The sequence below is a fragment of the Mycteria americana genome, chromosome 2 (genome assembly GCF_035582795.1).
Source record: "Mycteria americana isolate JAX WOST 10 ecotype Jacksonville Zoo and Gardens chromosome 2, USCA_MyAme_1.0, whole genome shotgun sequence".
Taxonomy (NCBI): domain Eukaryota; kingdom Metazoa; phylum Chordata; class Aves; order Ciconiiformes; family Ciconiidae; genus Mycteria; species Mycteria americana.
Window position 1 is genome coordinate 30,741,296 of NC_134366.1, and position 22,570 is coordinate 30,763,865.

A 22,570-nucleotide genomic window follows, 5' to 3' on the forward strand; every position below is an offset into this window, starting at 1 on the left:
AACTGGAAATTCTTATGCTGCGGATAAGAAACAGCTGATTAAACAAAACATCCATACAATACTTCAGTTGCAATTAATTTTTTCTCAACAGAAAACTCATGATTATGAAACAAGTTTTGGTAGAAGCATTTGAGTAGCTTCTGTGCTGACTACCTTAGCTATATCTATTGCTTTTTATTTTTTCAGTGTAGAGATAAGTTTTGAAATATTCACTGCGTTTAGTATTGAAATAAGAATGCTCTAAAGCCATTTGTTTTGAATCAGTCTGGATAATAGTTTGTTGTGGACTTAAGAACTTGCCTATTTCTCAAGGTTAATTCCACTCCGTGAGTGAAAGCCTTAAGCAGGTTCAGTTCAGGTTTTTATTGTTTTTTACAATAGACATACTTAAGGTGTCCATTCAGATGGCTATGCAGAAAGGTCTACACATTTCATACTAAAAGCAAGTCCTTGCCTTAGAGTATTTTTGTTCTGCAGTCTTTTCTATATGTGCAGATTCCTGTATCTGCAGTGAACATACACAGAAACTGAAAGTAAACAAGATGCCAAAATAAAATGAATAAATTCAAGTATATTGGAGGGAAGGGAAAGAAGGGGCAGGACCTGTTTGTGAACAAACTGCACACTGGATGTTCTATGGCATATGCTCGGGGAAATAAGCGGAGATGCAGGATGTATAAGATATAAGGGAAGCATTATGACAGCTTGTCAAATCACTTTGTTATTTCTGCACTGGGGACGCTGATCTATGTTTTCATGTGGATGTATCTTGCAAAAATGTTCCCCATCTCCATTTAAAGGCTTATTTTTTAACATCTGGCAAGTTTCTTCTTGTTAGTGAACTTAAAAATGCTTAATGATCATTTCACCAGTGCCAGTTTTAAGATAAGCCCCAGTGGTCCTTATTTTGGTTTTTTTTTTTTTCTCAAGCTTAGACATATTTCCCTTGGTTGATCTCATAGAAGCAGACTGCAATGACTTAAGAGAATAAATCTGATGTCATCTTACCGATTTCATGCTAAGATTTTTGGGGGCTTTTTTCATTTACTTTTTAAATCTTGTTTTGGGGATTTTTGATCCTTTCTTTTGAGTAAGGGCACTGCCTTCTGTAAAGACAATTTGCTATAAAAGGAAATGATTTTTAGTTCCCCCCAAAAATCTCCTTATTCTGGAACAGTAGTGTAGGCAGGATTTAAGGCAAAAGGAGAATTGGAAATGGAGTATGGGACATAGACACATAATCTAGAGCAATATATTATTTGATTAAAAGACAGTCATTAATTAATTAAAACTAATGAATAAAGCTTCCTGACTCAACTATATCTAAATGCAGAGGGTTCATTTGTAACTGATATCCTCTTTGACTTTTAGGATATAGTATGTACACATGGGGGGGTGTCAGTGTCTAGCCCTGAGAGTATTTCAATCTCAGTTTCATTTTGAGGAAGTTGGATGATTTTTTTCCCTTAGAAAAACAACACTGAATTGAAACAAGCATATGAGGAAAAACCCAAGTTCTACTTATAAAATGTTTTTCTAATTACTGTTTTGTGTTCATATATCTCATACAGCTTTGTTTTAACATTTCAGAACCTATATCTGTAACGTGTAGAAATTAATGTTCTGTTTAATAAAATTTAAAAGTTAGTGAAAAAAACTTTGAAACAGCAGCAGAGTTTGACATTTTACACTTGATTCAAAAATTTTCAGTGTGAAAGGAGAAAGTTGTGAGGATTTGGAGAAGTAGGGGAATAGAAAGTTATTAAACATATAACCTCTTAAGTTGAAGGAAAAGAGAAACATTTCGTATGTGTAATACAAGTTAAATGGATAGTTGCAGGATATTTGAAACAGAACATCTATGCTGATTTAAAATGAAGCTGGTATAACGTAGCCTTAAATTTGGTTGTACCTACTCCATTTAGATTCGGGTAGAAGAACTGCTTAAGTAAAGGGATGTTTTTATACACACGTGTATATAAATAAAATTGATAATTTCAGAGATATATTTATAAAGAATGTGTGTGTAGACATGCAATCAGCCCTACTAGACAATTTCTGGATTGTTACTGATAGAAAACATATTTTCCTTTTTTCCACTGTGGATTCAGCCTTCAAAGCATAATGTGTATTTCTCCATTACGGTCACGGCTGTTACTCTTTTTCTTCTTTCAGTGACCATAGAGGTTTCTCTATGTGCAGCCTGTTGCAAATCAGTATTTAGTATTTGTTTGAATTCAGAATTTCATTGCGTAGTTTGCTTACAAAGGGAGGTAAATGTGACAGAAGGAAGAAACAATCTTTCTACATTGAAAATGACCATAAATTCTACTCATGCACTCAGAAAAATCCCATAAATATGGTAATTCCTCAGCTCTGCAGTGTATGTTTACTTGATTCACAAATGCACATGTAGGTGTTTAAAAAAACAAAACAAATTTGAAAGTTAAAGGACTATTTAAATACTGAAATAAAATAATTCTGAAGCTGTTTACTCCCTGTTGATTGTGTTGCATCGATACATATGAGCTTTAGGTTGTTAAGTGATATGTGCTAGTAGACGATACTGTGCAAGTCTAGGAGGACTGAGCCCTGAACATTTAAGCTTTTACACATGTTCATTGTTCTGTCAGATTTCTGGGAATATGAGATGCAGTAAGGATTTGAGAAGTTGGTATTAAGTACTTTTAGGAAGGAACTGGAATATCTGAATTTTTGTATTCAGAGTCCTGATGCCTTGGTAAATTTTTTTCATTACAGAAAATATTTCTAATCACCTAACCTCCATTTCCACCAAAAAAAAATCCATAGGAGATATGGTGTTTACTTACAGTGTAGTTAATTTCTTTTCTTTTGGATTTAGGTCACACCAACAGGCAATTTCCACTTTAAAGAGCTCATCATTCTGACGTCTCTTTACGGAAACTGATTTTAGAACTGTTATATTCTTGTAAATTTACTTAATGTAAATAGTTTTCAGGCCTGTGGGCTTTTCATCATGTTAATATTGAACGAAGTAATTTTTTAATGGCTTCTCTGTTTCTATGTAATAGAAAGTAGTAATGCCATATTTTAAAGTACTGTATTTTTCTGTTTTTTATAAACAACTTGAAAAATTTGTTCCTTAAGTAAGAGTGTCATATGTAATCTTAATGTGGGATCAATCAAAAAACTGTCCCTTTGGAGTCAGAGCGTACAAATATGTGACTTGAAATGATGGTACTGTAATATACTCAACTGAAGTTTTTTAATAATGTGTTTCACAGTACAGATCAGTTATTTGAAGTTTTGCTTTTAAGTTAACTAGAGCATACTTTGGTTTTTTTGTTTTGTTTTTTTTTTTTAATTTTTATTTAATTAGAGTAGCTGGAGATATACTGATGTCAAAATCAGTGTATAGTTGTAGAGTAATTCCCAGCAGGATTCCAAAGCAAGGATTTACCACTTTTCTTCTCTCTCATCGGTGAAGTCGGTCAGTTTTGGTAGCTCATATACTGAAATTGAAAGGATGCAGAGAACTGTAGTGTGGTCCCTGAACAAGAATGATGGGTCAATTTAAAGACTGGCTCTCTGTCTCAGTGTAGCTAAGAAGAGCGTAGCTGAATGCTGCCTTGAAGAACTGGATTCTGTCACTACTTCTGCTACAAGTCTCCTAGACTCAAATTTTTAGAGACATTTGTAAATGTTTTTGTTATTTTGGTGTTGAGCATGGAGCCTGACTTGCATAAATATTATGTACTATTATTGCAATTGAGGTCAGTAGGAACTCTGTTTAAAACGTGTAATGATCTATATAAATGCATATATTAGGTATTCTGAAAAACCTGTCACTTGCTCTAGAAATAAAAAGTTGCAAATATCTTTATCTTTCTGTAATTTGTTTCCTCTTAGCACAAAGGAGATTCCACTTTTGCTTTCCTGTACAGGATATTGTAGTATAAAGAAATGATTGTGAAGCACCAAAATACTATAGTGATAAACACTACTGAGATATTGGTGAAGAAACGAATATGTTTGTTTTTGAGAATAAACTTAAATGATGTGCAACAGAAAAGTTGTAGGGTGACAGTGAAGGTAAGAGAAAATATTGATTAGCTAATCATTAGTAAATTGTCATACAATTGCACAATCTTAATTTGCAATAATTTCAAGGCTTGACTTTGCAACTGTAATGTGTAGTCCATCAGAGTGGAATTCCCAAGGGCTTTTTCCCATTGAGAAAATGGAAAATACGGGCATTATGTTCTCTTGGGTTATCTTCATCCCAGGTGAGATCTTTTATCCGCACAGATGTCTGCCACTTGAAGTAACACTTTGGAGTGACTGACAAGCATTTTGAACTTGAATTCTCTTTGGAAACACTGAGATTTCTGTTCTTCTGTGTGTTTACTGACAGCAGAGGAGTAACGTAACAAATCTAGGCTCTCATTCCAGCGTCTGGGCAGGGTGGATTTAGTGATGGGGTGACATTATTTTTCTTTGTTTTCCCCCTGCTGTGACTCTTTGTGCCTCGTCTTTCCAGTCTGTCTGTCCATTATGGAACCCTAGCTCATCAGTTCAGCGTTGTTCTGCCTGTTCAGTCTGTCTTGAACAGAATTTTCATGGTCTCCTATTTAACGACTCCTACTTTACTTTCTCTTGCATCTCTTCTTTTTTGTGTGTGTGTCCGTCTCTTGTGTATTTCCTGCCACATGGAGAAGGTTCTTCTGCGCTTTATTAACTCCAGCTTTGTGGGATGGTTTATTTGCAGCCTGGCTACCTCTGGGAGTCTAGACATCCTCAGTGAGGATGGGATGTTTCGATTATATACTTGTTACAGTGCCTCAAAGACTTAGACTTAGCATGTCCCAAACAGATGTTCAACTGTCTCCCAGATGTCGTTTCCCTAGTACAAGATGTGAAACTCTTAGGCGTTTCTGGGAAGAATATCTATTCTAGCTCACTATTCAATAATTTGTACTGGAATCCAATTTTATGGATTATTTAGGACTGTAGCTTTGCTGAGGGAAGTCATGGGGCATGCAATACTTCATCCCAAACAAGTAAAGTTTGATAACATTAAAAACAGGGAAACTTGGAAATGTCAAGCAAATTCAGGAGGTAGGGTAACCAATTCCATCTGTGTTACAACACTGTAAATAAGGCAGTTCCCAATGACTCAAGTCAGAGTTGGCCACCTTTAATTTTGAGTGCTTTTACCACTTGAATAGACATCTGCTGAAATGCTGTGTGATATAATTACTGCTAGTGTAGAAGTGAGGAAATTGCTTACAAAACAACTTTCATTTATGTTCCTCTTCCATCCCTTTTTCTACTAAACTAAGTACTTATCTTCTGAAACAAGTGTAATCGTGGATCAGTGATCAGTTTCATTTCCTGCTCTGCCCAGTCTACATCTGCAGTTAATACAGAGTTTAGATACTTTTTTGCAAAACGTAATTTGAGAAGTGAATTTCTCTCCTTAGAGCAGTAACATCTTAATATATGTCGCTTTTGTTTCGTATATTATTAATTACATTACTTTGGACAGTTCCATTTTTTTAAACTGCTGGCATTACCAATGTTGAATTGCCAATGTCTACCAATGTTTAATCACCATACTCCGCAAAATAGCATAGAAAGCCAGTGGCGAATATCTAACTGATGCTAGATTCTCTTTTTTGAAGTTATGATGAAAGTGAAGTATTAAGCCTTTTCAATTCTTGCTTTCAGTATAGTTACATTGGTCTTAGCATAATGAACCTCTGTGGGTTTAGCCTAATAGACAAATGTGATCAGGAATTTACGAGTTATACAGCTCTGCATTTGGCAATTTAAGAGTTCATATTTTCCATATATGTTCTAGGTTTTCCTGCCTTATTTTTACATCTCGTTATTAATATCAGAACTTTCTAGTTAGTTTAAGCATTTACTTAAGGTAATTTGGAGTCTTTAAAATTATTTGCAATTTCTAGATCAGACGTACGGGAAGTACAGTGGCTTTTACACATGCTTGGTATAGCACACATGCAAAGGAGTTTTTGTGACTCTGGAGCTGTTCTTGTAAGGATGTTTATGGGCAGAGGCTGTTGTTGACAAACACTTTTTGCAGTGCTTTCCACTTTCCCCGTCTGCCAGGATGCAGGCAACCTGGGTGAGGGATTGTACATGGTGTGTAACATGGTGTTTTAGCAGAGATACCCAGGTAATTTCACATCATCATGTCAAAGATTTGTTGTCTGCCTTGTGATTGGGATAAAGAGGCTAAGGGACCGCTAGACAGGGTGATGGTGATCGAGTGGCTTTAACCTCCAAAAGAATTAACCTCACTTGTAGCCTGTTTTTTGTTACCACCCTCGAAAAGAGGGTATTGTGAAGCACACTGTGAGCTGGATGACTTCTCACATGATGCCTGTAGATTATTATTGAACAATATTATTTAGTAGGAATAACTTCAGACATGGTAGTTGTTTTCTGTATTGCATGCTCAGTTTTTCAGGTTTTTCACTCCTTTTCAGCATTCCAGGATCCTGGGTTGTATTCTTTGTATGTACCTTTGAGCACATGGGTAAGACTCAACCAGACAGGACTCAGTGCAAAAAAAACCCCAAAACCCAAAAAAACCAAAAACAAACCCTGCCGCCCCGAACTTCCCAAACTGATGCCAGATGCTTCTCTTCTGCTATCTGGAGTTGGTTAGGCTTTGTTAGTGGAAGAGGCAAGCCCAAAATCAAGCCCGTGATTTCCTTTAGCTTATCCTTCAGACTTCACTTAAAAACAAGCAATAAAGCTGCTTTTCACAGAGCTGCTTGTTAAGTTAAATACTGCATTGAAGAATCAGCCTGTCTTCTGTGAGTGGGTGGCCATGTACTTATATAGTGTAACACTTACTCTCTGTATACGTGGATTTTCTTAGACTGTTTAAAAAAAAAATCGAGGGGTACCATGTTTAAATCTGGTTGTAAAATGGTCCTGCAAAACCCTGGGAGGAATTTTGTAACTGCTGTAGTGATTTCATTAGCTTTCCCCTGAAGTCTTGTGCATAGTATGTATTATACAAGCCTCCACAGCTGATGTGGAGATTAGTAGTCACTTTTGTTTATTACACTTTTTCTTATGTTAATTCTGGAGCGTAATGTTCTGTCCTGGAGAATTCCTCTCAGAATTATCCTCTTTGAATTTTACTGCCACCTGCTGTTGTGCTCAGTAGAGCTAAAGGTACAAGGTGTACAGAAATAAATGATGCTTTTCTCACAACTGTTATCTCTCATATTTGTTCTCAGTGCAACTCTGTATTCTTCACTATTTGACTGTGTATCTGGCCCCATGTTTCACTGAGAGTAGCTTGACTTCTCTCCCATAGGCAATGACATGATATGGTTGTCAATTTGAAAGAGCCATTCTTTAAGAATTTCTTTCAAGGAGAAAATTGTATACTACAGCCTCTTCCTAACTGAAAGTGCATCTGACAGAAGAACACCTGCAAAAATAGCTGTTATCACAGAATAGCTCTTTCCAGAAAAGTACCTATCACAGTGGATGCATTCAGACAGAAGAGGGATATTCCTTACTATAGGTATCTCTGATGTGTACATGCACGCAGAAAGGAGAATACAAAGCATAATGTGCAGGCATAAGGCAAAAAGAATTTGAAGGAGAGCAGTGAATGTAACTAATGTTTATTTGTTCTTTGCTTTATATTGTCTGCATGGCATAAAGCAGCTAAAGAATATTCTCAGTGCTGTAGTATTGATGTACAAGAATCACTGTTGGTATTTAGAGTGCTGTTAAAGGTCAAACTATACCCAGGCTAAGATTCCCCCCCAAATGAAGTGGAAGCTTAAATTCACAAGAATTCTAAGCATATTTAGAAATGGAACAGCACAGTTAAAGCATCCAAACAAATTACTGTCATGGAGTTATGGTGGGGAAGTAAAACAAAAGAAAATAATATAAGGTAACTTAAAAATCCAGTTCAATTAATTTTAACATGGCAAAACCCTATACTACCTTATTTACGGTGAGGCAAGTAGTGCACATTGGCACTCAGAACCTGTGAAATGAGATAGAAAAATACATTTTGCTTTTGAACGTACATATGGCATTTAATTTATAATATAAATGTCTAGTATGAGAATCTAGCTTTAGGAGTTACTTGTAAATTGTTTGTGAGAGCTGGCAAATATCATAGAATGGTTTGGGTTGGAAGGGACCTTTAAAGATCATGTAGGCCAACCCCCTGCCATGGGCAGGAACATCTTTCACTAGATCAGGTTGCTCAAAGCCCATCCAACCTGACCTTGAACACTTGCAGTGATGGGGCATCCACATCTCTGGGCAACCTGTTCCAGGGTCTCACCACCTTCATTGTAAAAAGTTTCTTCCTTATGTGCAATCCAAACCCTACCCTCTTTCAGTTTAAAACCGGTCCCCCTTTTCCTGTCACTACAGACCTTGGTAAAAAGTCTCTTTCTTATAAGCCCCCTTTATATATCGAAAGGCCACAAGAAGGTCTCCTCAGAGCCTTGTCTTCTCCAGGTTGAACAACCCCAAATCTCTCAGCCTTTATTTGCAGGAGAGGTGTTTTCAGCCCTCTGGCCATTTTCATGGCCCTTCTCTGAACCCACTCTAACAGGTCCATGAATATGTATCCAAACAAAGCTATTGTAATTGAAAAATACCTTTTTAGATTGCATATTAGTTAACTGTTTTTTATTCCTTAGGCATACCTGAAGAGTGTTCTACTATTTCAAAACTTCAGTTAATTATGTTGTACTTCCCTTACTACCATTAAGGCTGGTAGGCATAGGGAAGTGACTGAATTATTATTTTCTCAAAAGACTGTACAAGAACTTGTGTTACTGCATTCTCTTTTTTTTTTTTCTGGCTCTCTAAAGGTTAGAACGTTTTCAGGAAACTTTTACTTTCTATTAGCTTGTAAGGGGACTGATAACATTAATATCCCAATCAGTAGTAGCAGTGCTGATGGATTTTTTTGTTGATAATGATATAAACTCCTTATCAAATACTTTCACATACAGGTATACACAGAAAAAGACAAAACTGACCGTTATGTCGAAGTAAGAACTGAGTTACTGGCTAGTCATAGACAGTGTTCTGTAGGGTGGAAATAAATGCCACGTGAAGTGTGTAACACACTGGCCCCACTGTTTTTTATTTGGCTTTATACAGAGATGTATGTGCACAGAAATTCTCTGTGTAAGGTGATACTGAGTGGTGGTTTTTTGTGTGTGATAACTAAAGTGATTAGGGATTTTTTTTTTTAATTTGCAAGCATCAACATGTTTCTTCTTTACATCTGTGTGACAGTGCATCAAGAACTTGGTGATGGCTCTGAGCAAACTGAAAACTGTAGCCATTACTTAATTGATCCCTGCATTGGATCAAACAACTTTATATTTTCTTGTTAATTAAAGAAAATATTTTCTGAGTTTTTCTTCATTAAAACTAATATTTTAAATGAAAAGTAGTAGATGAATATAAGATGAGAGATAGTCAAGGTGGATGATGTTTATAAAATTTAACAAGTTCACTTGTCATGTTTTTCAATAGTTTTTTCATGTACTTTATAGTACAGATGCCTTATTTTTGTGATTTTTTTTTCATACAAATGCTCTTCTGTTCCTTTTTATTGCACAGATTGGCCTGTGTTAATTAATGGAAATACTGACTACACACAGAACAATACCATATGAGTGGTATAAGGTTAGAATGTATGCATTGTTGTGCAGCTGCAACACTGAATGAGGCATAGTTTATGTGGGATTAATAAGTGAAATAACATTGGAAATTAAAAGAGCCCCCAAATGTAGAAAAACAAACCTGTACTAAAAATGAAGGTGAGGGATTATCCATACTATTGTTAGTACTTGTTACGTAAACTCTTAATTTTGTAATTTTAAATCTCTTTGATTGGGTAGCTATCTTAATGTGAAGATTTAGAAAACGCCTCCAGAAATTAAGAACTGGAATGCTCTTTCTTTAAGATGTGACTTCATATGGAAATTATTCTGTGCTACTGCTTATTGTTAATATGAGCTGCAGTTCAAAGGAACATTTAACGTTCATTTACTAAATTCTGCCATCTTTTTTTTGCCATCTTAAAATGCACTCATGTTTAACAGATTCTCAACATACCACTCGAAATAGCAGTATTTGGACACCAGCTGAAAAAATAGGTGGAATACCTTATGAGGGAGGAACATGCATCATTCTTTTGTTTAACAACTTGCTTCAACAGATTTTATTTTTGGGGGTACATTTGTGTCGGAACTTTTTTTAAATTTTCATATGCTCAACAGATTCTGAAGGAAGTGGTCATGGGAGTGAAGATGCATCAAAGGACAGTGGTGAAGGTTCCTGTACTGAATCAGAAGAAAATATCTTGGAGGAGGAACCAGCAGAAGAGAAAGTAGAAGAGCAACAGCCAAAAAGCTCCACTGAAGAAGAGGTGCCAACAGCAGACAAAGAGGTAATTAAAACTGAAAAGAAAGAGCAAGATGATGAAGAAGAAAAGCCAAAAAAGAAGAAAGAGAAAGAGAAAGCAGCTGAACCTGATGCTGTGGCTGATGAGCAAACAAATGAACCAAAAAAATGGAATTTGCGCAGGAACCGACCTTTGCTGGATTTTGTATCGATGGAAGAACTAAATGATATGGATGACTATGATAGTGAAGATGACAATGACTGGCGGCCTACTGCTGAGAAAAAAAAAGGAAAAAACGCACTGCGAAAAGAGGGGAGCGATGGAGATAATGAGGATGATGAAGATGATGGGAGTGGAAGTGATGAGGACGACAATGATGAGGAAGGTAATGAAGAAGATAATAGCAGCACGGCTAGTGATGGAGGATCCAAGAAGAAGAAGAGTAAAGTTCTTAACAGGAATAATGCAGATGATGAGGAATTGACAAATGATAGCCTGGCTCTTTCACAAAGCAAGAGTAATGAGGTAGTGCAACCAACTTTCTATAATATATCTGTTGACAAATGGAAACTACTCTCCAGTAGCTATTCTGTTAATTTGAAAAGTTAAACTGATTGGCTGGAATTGTGTTTACAGGAATAAGCAAAGCAGCAAAATTGTGCTAAATAGACACTGCATATTAAATAACCTTGCTTGGACCATTTGGCCAATCTAATGCCACTAAAGTCAATAGAGAGACATCTCTTGGCTTTAGGGGGGGTTGGATTAGTTCTAAAGCAACTAGGAGGTCCAGTATGCAAATCAACATGTATTAGCGAGACTTTTAGTTCTGTTTTAGTGTAAATGTTGCATATCTCTAATGTTCTAAAAGTTAAAAGCATCTGTGACATATTCATAAAATAGCAAAATGATAGGTTATTCTTTATCCTAGCCCTTCTTTGTGACAAACATCGAAGTCTGAATACTAAGTTCACTGATAGAAGAACTCTTAAGTAAAGAAATACGCACACTGGGTTTAAAATCAAATAGGATAATCATGATAATTTATGTTGGGTTTGCTTATAATGCTCACAAATGAAGTAATTTCTTACAGTACTAAAAAGTATTTGGGAACTATTATTATATTAAATATCTTCTAATTGCAGAATGTGAAAATTATATGTTAAGTGTTTAATAATGCAACTTTTTTTTCTATGCACAATTACAGTTGCCTAAGGGTTGTGCCTGTGGAAAAATAAAGATATTAGGTTGTCAGGATGGTTGACTTCATGTCCTGCAGCAGCAAAATCTTGAACAAAGTAAAAAGAGTTGCTGTAAAATCTCCATTCAGTTTTCTGGAAATAATTGCAATGTCAACATAACATTTGATAAATGATAATGGTATGGCACTATTTAAAGTTCTGCTGTTCCATTTAATCTTTATTTTAATGTGTAAAATGACAGGGAACTAAACAGAGTATTTGGAAGAATCAGTTGTCTCCGTTTCAGATACTTTGTTACGTATTTTATATATATGATTGTGAACGAGCTGTGCTGTTTCAATTACTAGTAATAATTGTGATTGGGAAAAAAAAGGCATAATTTGTTTGGTGGTTTTTTTCACTTTTTGTATAGGCATCTTCTTTCATTGTCTAGCTCTGTAATTCTAGTGTCATTACCTGTATTCTCTTGGCTCAGGAGCTGAAAGTGCTCTACCAGTACTGATGATCAGAACTTCAAATAGAGATAGGCAGTTTTCTTTCAGAGTTGTTTTCCATATCAGAGTGGAATGTGAGTCTACATTATTCAGGATATATTCTTGAATATGTCTATAATTTCCATTGACTTGGAAAATTAGCCCTGTTTCAGAAAACCAGAGCTGTCTCTGATGTATCTTTTGCAAAGCTTCTTAATATACATGGACCTCAGATTCTGTTCTTGCCTTGGATTTAGGACATTGATCAAAAGATAAAATAAAAATTTGAAAATTTGAAGTTCAAATTCTAATTTTGTAACTGATAATTTACTGCATTTAAAGCAAAGTACTGTTTATGAATAGGTCTTTAACAAGAAGTTTTGCAACAGTAAGTATCTGTAGACTGGATTATAGACTGTAGTTTTTAGATTTATATTCAACTGTATTCTAACAGTATACTCTCCACTACTACAATATTTTAAAATAGTAAAAAAAACCCCAAACAAAACGTATCTAGCAGGCAAATCTAGCAAAATCTCTTTACACTGCAGAAGCTAAGTTCTTAGAAAAACAGATGTCTGAATGCATAATTAATTTATGAAAGAATGTTCAGGTAATTAACTCTGAACATATAGCAGTGTCCTTAATATGCATTCTTCCTTTCCTTTACTTACTTTTTGGGGCTGGATGTTGGGGGGATGTTGGGGCTGGGTTGTTTGGTTTTTGTTCCTGCGTGATTTTTATTTTATTTTTCTACATTTTACAAAAATATTTTGAGGTCTGGATATACAGTATTATAACCTGTGCTGTAATGAAATACTATGTGCTTTTCTACTGTATTAAGCACAGAAGACAAACTTAGCTTTTTTTTCCTAGGGTCAAGCATCATTAATAGATAAATGGTGCTTTTCTGTTTTTATAATTGGTACCTCTGTGGGATTCTTCTATTCTCAGTGAGGTGGCTATTTTTTTTTTTTAATTCCTTTAAAGTTAGAAATATATAGGCATATAGCTTGAAATGCTCACTTTCTTCATTAACACCACAGAAATGGGAGTTACATAGTGATTCAGCTGAAATCCTTTCTGTTACTTGAGTAGGGAACAGGACTTGTTCAGGAGGTGGCAGCAGTTACCATCTCTTAAGTAAAAGTTCCCATGCTTTAGACAAGTAGGGTCAGCTTCTGGGATGGGGTCTTTCAGGTGCTTACATGGACTAAGCAGGGGAGAGCAGCATACGTTCCAGATCACTCCCTCTCCATGTCTGCATAGAAAATTAAGTCATTCTGCTGCTCTGTTTGACTTGTTGGCTGTCTTCACATAAGGTAAATCATAATGGATGGGGATCCTAACATTAGATCCAAATTTGATGCCCTTCCATCATTGCTTGTTTCTTCTTTTTTACCCATGTTTGCATATGTTCTCACTGCCTAAACAGCTATTGTTATTTCAGTGTTGTTTTTACAGTGCAATTCTGTTTACTTAATTTAAAGTAATAGTTTGGGGTTTCTTTTTTTTTTTTTTTTTCTTTTTTTTTGATTACCAGACCTTGGGCTTCTATAACAGTAGAGATCGCAGATTTCTTTTAAGCTTCTGTTAGTGAAGCCAAATAACGGTGTAAGTCAAATGTACTGTCAGAAAAAGCTGATTTCTGTAGAGTTGTGAGATGCGTCTGAGAAGTCCGTGCCATTGCACAATTAATCTGCCAAAGTTAGGGACTATCTACTGCTGTTTTCCTATCTGTAATGTGAATGGTAAGCTAAATGTGGGTATTCTGAGTAATGATGGGCCACAGTATTTTTGAAAAAAATGTGCAAGTTTCTTGCTTTCCTCAAAACGCTTTGCAACTTTGTCCTAAAAGGAGGATGTTGGAAGAAATGCTCCTAAGTCTGAACTCTGTAGGGAAGAATTTTGTATTTTTTCACAATTAGTAGCCTTCCTGTAAGCAAGCATGACCATGTGAATGGTTGTATAATCTTTAATTTTTACCTCTAGATGAGGTTTTTTTTTACAGGTCATGTTTCCTTACATTGTTTAGAGAAAATGGATAGGAGATCCAGAAGCCTTTCCTAAGTGCTAGAAATATGTGTTTGACCTTTCCTAGGTCAAAAACATTATAACAAGCCACCTCTATTACTTGAGGTAAACTCTTTCAGTCCAGCTTTGGGTGGTAAGATTATTTTACCCCTTTATCTTACTTTAAAATCAAGCAAAGATTTCCCCCCTCACCCCCCAAATGCCTGCCCACATAAACCTAAAGTACAAGGAAACTTCATTAATGATTCATTGAAAATTTTGTGTGGAGACTTACTGTATCAGATTGAGAGGCTATCATGATTGCATAGATTAGTGTGAGAATTTAAGATCCTTGAGGAAGAATACCTACTTCAGGTAGCATTCATGATACTTTCTATCTACTTAGGCTACACAGGCACAGTACTGATGCTATGTTTTATGTCATAAATGGGGGGTTGGAATATGAAAAAGATGTTTGAGAGGGCATCTCCCAGCCTTATTTTTTTTTTTTCTCATAGGATACCATATCAGTTTTAGAATATTCTTAGATCTCTCATATATTGAATGGATGCCATTTAGGCTTGAACTGTCAGCATCTGCTATGAAACTATTGCTATTTCTTTATCCTGCAATGATTAATTTTTACTGGTGTGCCTAATTTCACACTTCCCTATATGCCTTCATATCACCAGTGAAGGTAGTTCAAGCTCAGTGTTTGCTTTTAGTATAAAAATAAAATAAAATGTGTGGAAGCCATGAAACTGCTGAAGACTCAGTGGCTGTACCTCACAATGAAAATAATAAGCCTAAAGATGTTTATGAAAAAAATTAAAATTTACAGATGGCTTTATTTGGTTTGTGAAACACTTTTCTATGTTTCTTTAGAGAAATTCCCTATTAAAAGCCACATTCTTTTTAAGTAGTGTAGTTCACATTGAAGGTTGCCAAAACAGCGCAATGTACTTGTTCTGCAAATCCTTACTCCTGTATGTAATCAGAAGAAAATAAGTTGTTACAGCTTTAATAAATCATATGGTATACCATAGAGACATATAAATTTGCATTACAACAAAATAGAACTGAGTTGATAATTTGTTATATTTTACATAAGTGAAGACTTGGCAGGCTTGTGTTAGCTGTTTATTTTCAGATTTTTAAGATCTATGTGACATTTCTTTTTTTTTTTTTTGGAAGGTGCAAATTTTAAAAAAATGAAGCAACTTTTCTCAATGTTGGGACATTTGAAGGTCACCTTGGCCTTGGTGGGGGTTTTTTTGCTTTTAAATGGTTTCTTAGGTGTGTGTACTTGTTCCTTTTTGTAGAACATAAATGGTTTAAAGACATGTATGTTTCTGTCTGAGGAAATAAGACCCTACTCTGGCCTTTGGATCTTAACAGATCTCTAGGTATATTGAGATCAGATTGTATCCATCTTTTCTCCCAGCTCTTATATTTGTGGATGAAGTTTAAATGTTTTGACAACAAAGAAGCTTTTATTCTTGGGAAAATAATTTTCCATCTTTTTTTGTTTGTTGTTCAAAATTGAGCAAATAACAGATCTTTTCTTTGTTTTAAATAAAATTGAAGTTCCTGGCATAATCCATGTGTCTTCATTTTTCAATATTAGGACTCATTGATCCTTGAGAAGTCTCAAAATTGGAGTTCCCAGAAAATGGACCATATTTTGATTTGTTGCGTTTGTCTTGGAGATAACAGTGAAGATGCTGATGAAATAATCCAGTGTGACAACTGTGGAATAACAGTGCATGAAGGTAATACAACCCTTCATTCTCATTGTGGGAGGAAAGCATATGCTTTGCTTTTAATAAAATGTTGACTTGCTTTCTTTAAAAAGATGAAGCCTTTGAACTCTGGCAGGTAATTTTTTGTAATACTACATGGATGCTTTTTAGCGGAGAAACAACTATCTTCTACTTTAGTGAAGCAAATATAAGCAACTATGGGACAGGACATGGTCTATAGATACCTATATAATAAATCGCAGTATGCAAAAACTGGAGCTATAGATTGTATTTTCAGGGCTTTAGGATATTACATTAAGTATATGATGATGGGGAGGAGAAGAGAAAGGAATTGTCGATGGCATTTAGTTATAAGTGAAAACAGCTAGCCTTGAACTTTCTCATAATTTTCACTGAAAATTTGAAATGGGGAAATTTTAGAGTTAAAACATACTCAAATCATTGTTTTGCTAATTGTTTCGAAATCTAGTCTATGTGTGTGTTATAAATGTAGGAGCTCTAGTTTTAAAGAAACACTTCCAGAACAATTCTGAGGTGAGCATATGGAATTTTAATAGCCTTACATGGAAGGTGAGGCTATATTGTGTGTTGTTGCTCTTTCTCTTGAGATGGAAGGTAGGGTAGGTCCTAAGACAGAGAGGCATACCCATTTTGTCGGAAAAAAAAAAAAAAAACCCAACCAAAAACCAAACCCAAACTGTTTTTTTTCTTCATTAATAAGGTTTCTTTTTTTTTTTTTTAGCATTTCTGATATCCTGTACCTTTTAGGCCTTCACTTTTTTTTAAGGTTTCCAAGGAAAATGAGATAGACTACTTCAATCCTTGAAATGAAAAGAAGGTAGACTTTCATTCTTCAAAAGCATAAAAGGCATTTATTTAATTTATGTAACTCCCATCATTTTAAATTTTTTTTGAGCTGTTTAGCATGCATTTTCAGGTAGGAAGTGCTTTTCTTAATCCCCTATTCCCCTTTTGTTTTCTCATATCGGATTGAAAATTGTTTCAAAACAGTATTTTTCATGTATTGAGCTGTAGTTCAATTCTTTGCTTAACATCAGTTAGGAAACTGAGGATGGAATTTCTGTCCTCAGGTTCGGGTGCCTTATATTAAGTGTCAACATGTACTCTAACTCCTGAACTTCTGTTGTGGTCCTTTGAAGAGCTAATCAGTACTGTCAGCGGAGCTTAGAGAACAATTTAGTTGACCTAATTTATGATGAGCTGAATCATACTCTAGGTGCATTTGAGGGCATTAGTCAGGTCTTCATGGACTGTAACAAGTGTTGGACTCCTAAATTTAGGTGTCTTGGTATGCTTGCAGAATTCCTTCCTCTGTCTGTGAAGTTCTTGGAAAATACTGTGCAGAATATATTCAATTTGAGATGCAGTAAGCTACTAAAAGTTAGTTTTATAGAATCTTCATAGACTTTTTCTTTCCCTAGCACAGTCTAATATTAACTCATGAGAAGAGAAAAATTGAATGGAAGTGTCTTTTGGTGATAGTTATGAATGCCTATTTGAGAATTCCCCAAACATTATATACGGTCAATACATCTAAACCCTAAAGCTGTGGAGCTCCCTGAAAATTATTCTGCAGGATTTATTTAATGATTGTACAGTTAGTCATGTTAACGTGCAGAATGATTGCGATAGAAAAATGATCTTCTGCCTTTATAGAATAAAATGATGGCAAATTTGTTTTTTATTCTAGAGGGGTGCCTTAAAAATCCCCAAAAGATCACTTCCTTATTTTGTTTAGTTTGCTAAACCTTTGTCCCTACAAAAGGTAAGATTATAGCTGGCTTTCCTCCACAGGAAAATAGTTCCATAGTTCAAAAGTCACTTGAACTTTAGTAGTTCAAAATCTGTCTAAAGTAATTGCCTCCATTCTTCTTTTTAAAGTGTTACAGGCAAAGATTCCCTATAGTCTCACTCATATAAAGAGTGAAATACAGTCTGTACAAGGTAATTGACTAAGGATGTTGGTTAATTTTTCACACTTACGGCTGAAAGTTTAGCTGTTTATAGTTTATTTTAATAATAAATACTTAAAACCGTATGTAAAGCAGTTGTGAAGTTCTGTTTGAATAGGTGAAGTCTTAGAAAAAATAAGCAAGCTGAATGGGTGAAAGTAATTGTTGACTGTGATAAAAGCATAAATTTCCCCAGCGAGAAGTTGAACTTCAAATCTACGGTAAAGGCAATTCAGAAGTTTACTTGACATTTTATGTGTATGTTTAATTGCCAGATAGGTACATCAATTTGTAAATACAATAATACAGTTTTAAGTAGAAATGAACATTTATTTTGGTGTGTTTTTTATGTACTTTGATATTTTATAATGATAAGTAAGAGCAGGTACTATTTTATATCAGAGCTTTTTTTCAGTAATTTGTTTCAATAATCGCTTGCAGCAAATCAAAATTTTATTAAGAAGTTTGGAACCTTTGAAGCTTTAGTTTCATTCAGTGATCTTATATATACATATGTTCAATAACTTGGAGATTTCTGCACTCCTGCCCAGTGGTCATTGGCTCATTGTATTACTTCTGAATGCATGAGTAATAAATGAAGACACAGACTATCATAAAGAAGCTGCAGTCAAAACCAAAATACAAAAGCAATTGCTTTTTGTTCCTGTTGGCTTAATCATTCAACTCAGGTGATTTCCAAATATAAATTGAGAAGTAGTTGAAGAAATAATTGCTGTCTAATCATAGAAACATTTCTTGCAACCTTGAGAATTATTTTTTTAATGTTAATAGAGGCAAGGTTTACTATTAATATCATTGGCTTTACTCTGTACCTCATAACTGTGTGCCCAGATCATTGACATAGGCTGTATTGTAAGAAGTCCTTTGTACTCCTATACACAGCTGCTTTGTAGTTTGAAAAATGTGTTCCAGTAGTAAGTGAGTCTGTTTTGTAAACACATTGGAATCCAAGAATTTGAGCTTGTTTTTGTAGGTTTCCTTTAGTAGGTAGATTGCTGTGGCTGCAGACACCATGCTGTGGCCTGAAATTTGTTCTAATATTTGATCTTTTGAGTTTTTCAGAAAATGCAGTTTCTAGCACAGTATTCAATGAAGAGGCTCCTATTTATGAATTGGATAGAAATCGATGCAGTGATGTTTACCTGTGTTTGCCTGCAGTTGGGAAGAATAATATGCCTATTTCCTGTGAACTGATTTTGATACTTAGCAGTTGTCTTTTTCCTAGAATCTCAGACTGAAGATGCCTGTTATCCTGAAATGCCCAAACAAAGCTTCTGGAATACCCCGGGGTTGTTCTTCATAGTTTTTTTTATGCAATGTCAAGTTGTATTATAAATTGATACGTTTTCCCTACTTTTCTATAGCACTGTAGATACTGATTTGGAAGGAAGTACACTCCTTTCCCACCCTACTTGTGTCCCACCCAGGGACCCACATAATGATGATATTGGTGGTTTGATTATTCTTTCCCTGAAGACCTTATTTTCTCTCTCCTTGTTGCCTATTACAGAAACTGTTTTACTTCACAGGGAGGGGTCTTTTACCCTTGGCTTGTGCCTTTGTGCTCTGCTGAAGTGGAAGATTCTGTCTACCACAGAACCTTTCAGGTGACTGGGAAGGTTTTTCTATGGTGGCCACCTCTGTATTTAATATGAAGTTATTTACTAGCCATGAAAATGCTACCCTTGGGTCGAGCCTACTTCTTCTGGACACCAGGGCTCCCTTCCTTCCCTCTTGCTCTACTTGTAGCTACTGGTCAAAGGGCAGGTCCCATGTGATAGTGTGTCCCCTTCACAGAAGGTGAGCCTTCCAGTTGCGATCCCTAAGTGGCTGCATGCCAGCATGGTTGTTGGCAAGAATCTGTTACCCTCTTTCAGTTGGTAAGCTAATGCTGCCTTGCGTTTTAAGTCAGGCAGGGTCTAGATGTCCATTCTCCCTTGCTCCGGTAAGTTTTGGCTTTTCTAGCACAAGGTAGCTTATCACTGTGCATACTTCTTCATTACTCATGCACCTGGGTACTTGGTAGTAGCGCCTTTTCCTTTTGAGTACCTGGTGCAGCGGCTGCCTGGTCAGTCATGATTTGTATTCCTTTTGGTTTGCTTGCTTATTACATGAGGTGTTCCATGGGAAAAGAGGGGTGATAGCTCATCTGGGACCAACTCTGCCAGTGCTCATGTGGAACAGAGCAACATGACCAACAGTTAGAGGGGGATTCTGATTCAGACCTAGAGTCGTGGACCCTTAATAAACACTTTTACGTGCCTTACTGACAGGTTTTGAGATTGCTAGAAATTCAGTTTCCTTTCCAATGCAACTATTTCCTTTGTGATGTTCATATCGCCTGCATGGCCTGCATCACTTGTCCAAAAGCCATCTTTGCTCTGCAGACACACTTCCAAATATCTGTAAACTTTGTGGAGCAGATAACTGGTTCAAAATGATAGAAATCTGTAACTGCCTCTAAAACTGCATAAATAGTGTACATGTAATGCTAATTTAATACCCACTCTTATACTTTGCGTTCATCTTTTATGTCTAAACAGCCTGTAATTAATTAATAAGTCCATTAATTAAAAATTTGTCCTTTTTTTTTTCCCAGAAAAAGGAAAAATGTTTACATTGCTAGAGAAAAAAAATCTTTCTTATTGAATTTGTAGTAGTACCATTGCTTTTCAGAGTTTTTACTTCTGTGTGGAGATAATTCTCATTTTTTTTAATAAAAATCTTCTTTAGGCACTAATCAGTCATTTTGGATAAATGCTTTTGTGGTAAGATCTTGTAATAGCAGGACACCCCCAACTGTGGTGTCAGGTTTTTTGACATATTGATTGCAGTGTGTCTGAAGAAAATGTCTGGTACATATCATAGCATGTTCCATAACTGTAGGTAGTACACTTGCCAGCTATTGCTCTTGGGTTAGTTGCTGTGAATTAAATGAGAGAAGTTCTACAGTTTTCCAGCTGTTTCTTTTCCATCCCCTCTATTTGCTTCTTACTTTACTGTGATGTGTATGGCAGGGAATAAAATTTCTCTTGCTAAAAGCAATTGTGTAGTCGCCATATGATTTACAGTGTAGTAAAACGTTTTTGCATTTCAGTTTTTCTGCTTACCCTGGTCTGCTGCTGTCTGGTATAAAAATTCATTTTGCGAAATCATGTACTTCAGTACTCTCCATTTACTAAATAAAAATACTATTCTGAATTTGATACGTGAAGTGATTAATGTCTTTATTCTAAACTGTTGGTCCAATTAAGGATTGAATGTACATATTTTAAATACTGTGATCTCGCAGCATTTATTTTTGCAAAGTTATAGTTTACCTTAAAGTTCATGTTTTTGTGATCTTTCTAATAAGATCGTGTTTCAGAGTATATGTAGATGTAGTTAGCGTATGCAGATGTTCTGTTTGACTGGCAAAAAATTACCCTCCCAAAGAGATAGAGGAACAGATGCAGCCAAGGCAAGAATTAGCTCTCTCTTCCTGTTTCCCTCAGTGGTATAAATTTCAGAACAATTGTTTTAATGGTAGCATTTTAAAGTGTTTGCAATTTTGTTTTAATGACAATCACATAAAAAATAGGCTATTGACAGAGTACAATGACTTTAAAATCAGGGAATAAAATGACATACGTTCCATAGACAACTTGGCTGTAATTGTAATATATAGATGCCATTTGTGGAACAGTAAATGTTGTGAGAGTTTTAATTTCTTGACTTTCATGTGTTTAAATTGATAGGTTAATATTGTACTAAACCAGTTTTATTGTTTAGAGTAAGAGGTATTCAAAGAGGTGACAGACATTGCAGTTGTGATACAGTAATCTAAGAATATATAAACATGAGGATTTAATGAACTTTAGTTGAAAAGGGGCTCTCAGGTATTCTAAAGATCCAAAATTCAGAATTTTGGTGAACATTAAGGAAAGGTAGCATGCATTTTAAGCTAAGTGTTTAAAAGTTGTTTTATTTTCTTCAACATATTTTCCAGTCAAAGGGGCGGGTGATTGACTTAGGTGCGTAGGTCACAGGTGCAGTGATAATAACTGAAACCAAACATATTTTTTACAAGATGTGTATGCTTTTCTCTGTTGTCCTTCCAGTCCTTAGGTAGTCACACCATCTACACAACTGCGGTGCTTTTAGAAAGAACCTAAAGATTACGTCCTGATGTTGCTTAGGAGATTTACTTGTAGCGAGCCCTTAACACTGCTTTCTGTTCCAAAACCACCAATTCCCAACAATTCATACAGGAAAGTGGGATTGGACAACTTTTTCTTGCTCATCAGTGTAACTGTTTAATACTAGAATGGAATGATTTATCAAGCAGCAGCTTCCTATCTCCATGTCTATGCATTTTAAAGAGTCATAAAAATAATGCTCTTCAAAATTTTTGTTAATAGGACCAAAATAATTCTTTCAGCATAGGAAAAGAAGGCAGACAGTAGTAAGTTGAACCTTTGTTGTACTCAGCAGTTTTAAGGATCCTGAAATGGCTTAAAGAGGTAATTGTCTGTTACAGATGAAAGAATATTGCCATAGTAAAAATATGAAAATAGAGGTGTTTTTAAAAACTCTGAGCTCTTGATCTGTATATCGTAACTTTTCAGCCAGATTTGGACAAAAGTGCATTTAGGTTTTTTATCAAGTGCCTTTTATACTGTAGTTGTGATTTAATACACAAAAATTCAATTATAGCCAT

The 22,570-nt window shown here is 35.5% G+C and overlaps 1 protein-coding gene and 1 long non-coding RNA gene across 11 annotated transcripts in view; both read left to right on the plus strand.

The window, feature by feature from the left end:
* PHF14 (PHD finger protein 14) overlaps positions 1-22,570 on the plus strand; it is a 181,307-nt gene that overhangs the window by 828 nt on the left and 157,909 nt on the right. For all 10 annotated transcript variants that reach the window (XM_075492887.1, XM_075492889.1, XM_075492888.1 and 7 more), the window contains exons 3-4: positions 10,302-10,951; positions 15,742-15,886. In XM_075492887.1, coding sequence (XP_075349002.1) covers positions 10,302-10,951; positions 15,742-15,886 — 795 coding nt within the window. The remainder of the gene's footprint in view (positions 1-10,301; positions 10,952-15,741; positions 15,887-22,570) is intronic.
* LOC142406594 (uncharacterized) lies at positions 18,238-19,816 on the plus strand. Its single transcript, XR_012774622.1, has 2 exons — positions 18,238-19,671; positions 19,784-19,816. It is a non-coding gene; the product is annotated as an uncharacterized LOC142406594 (long non-coding RNA).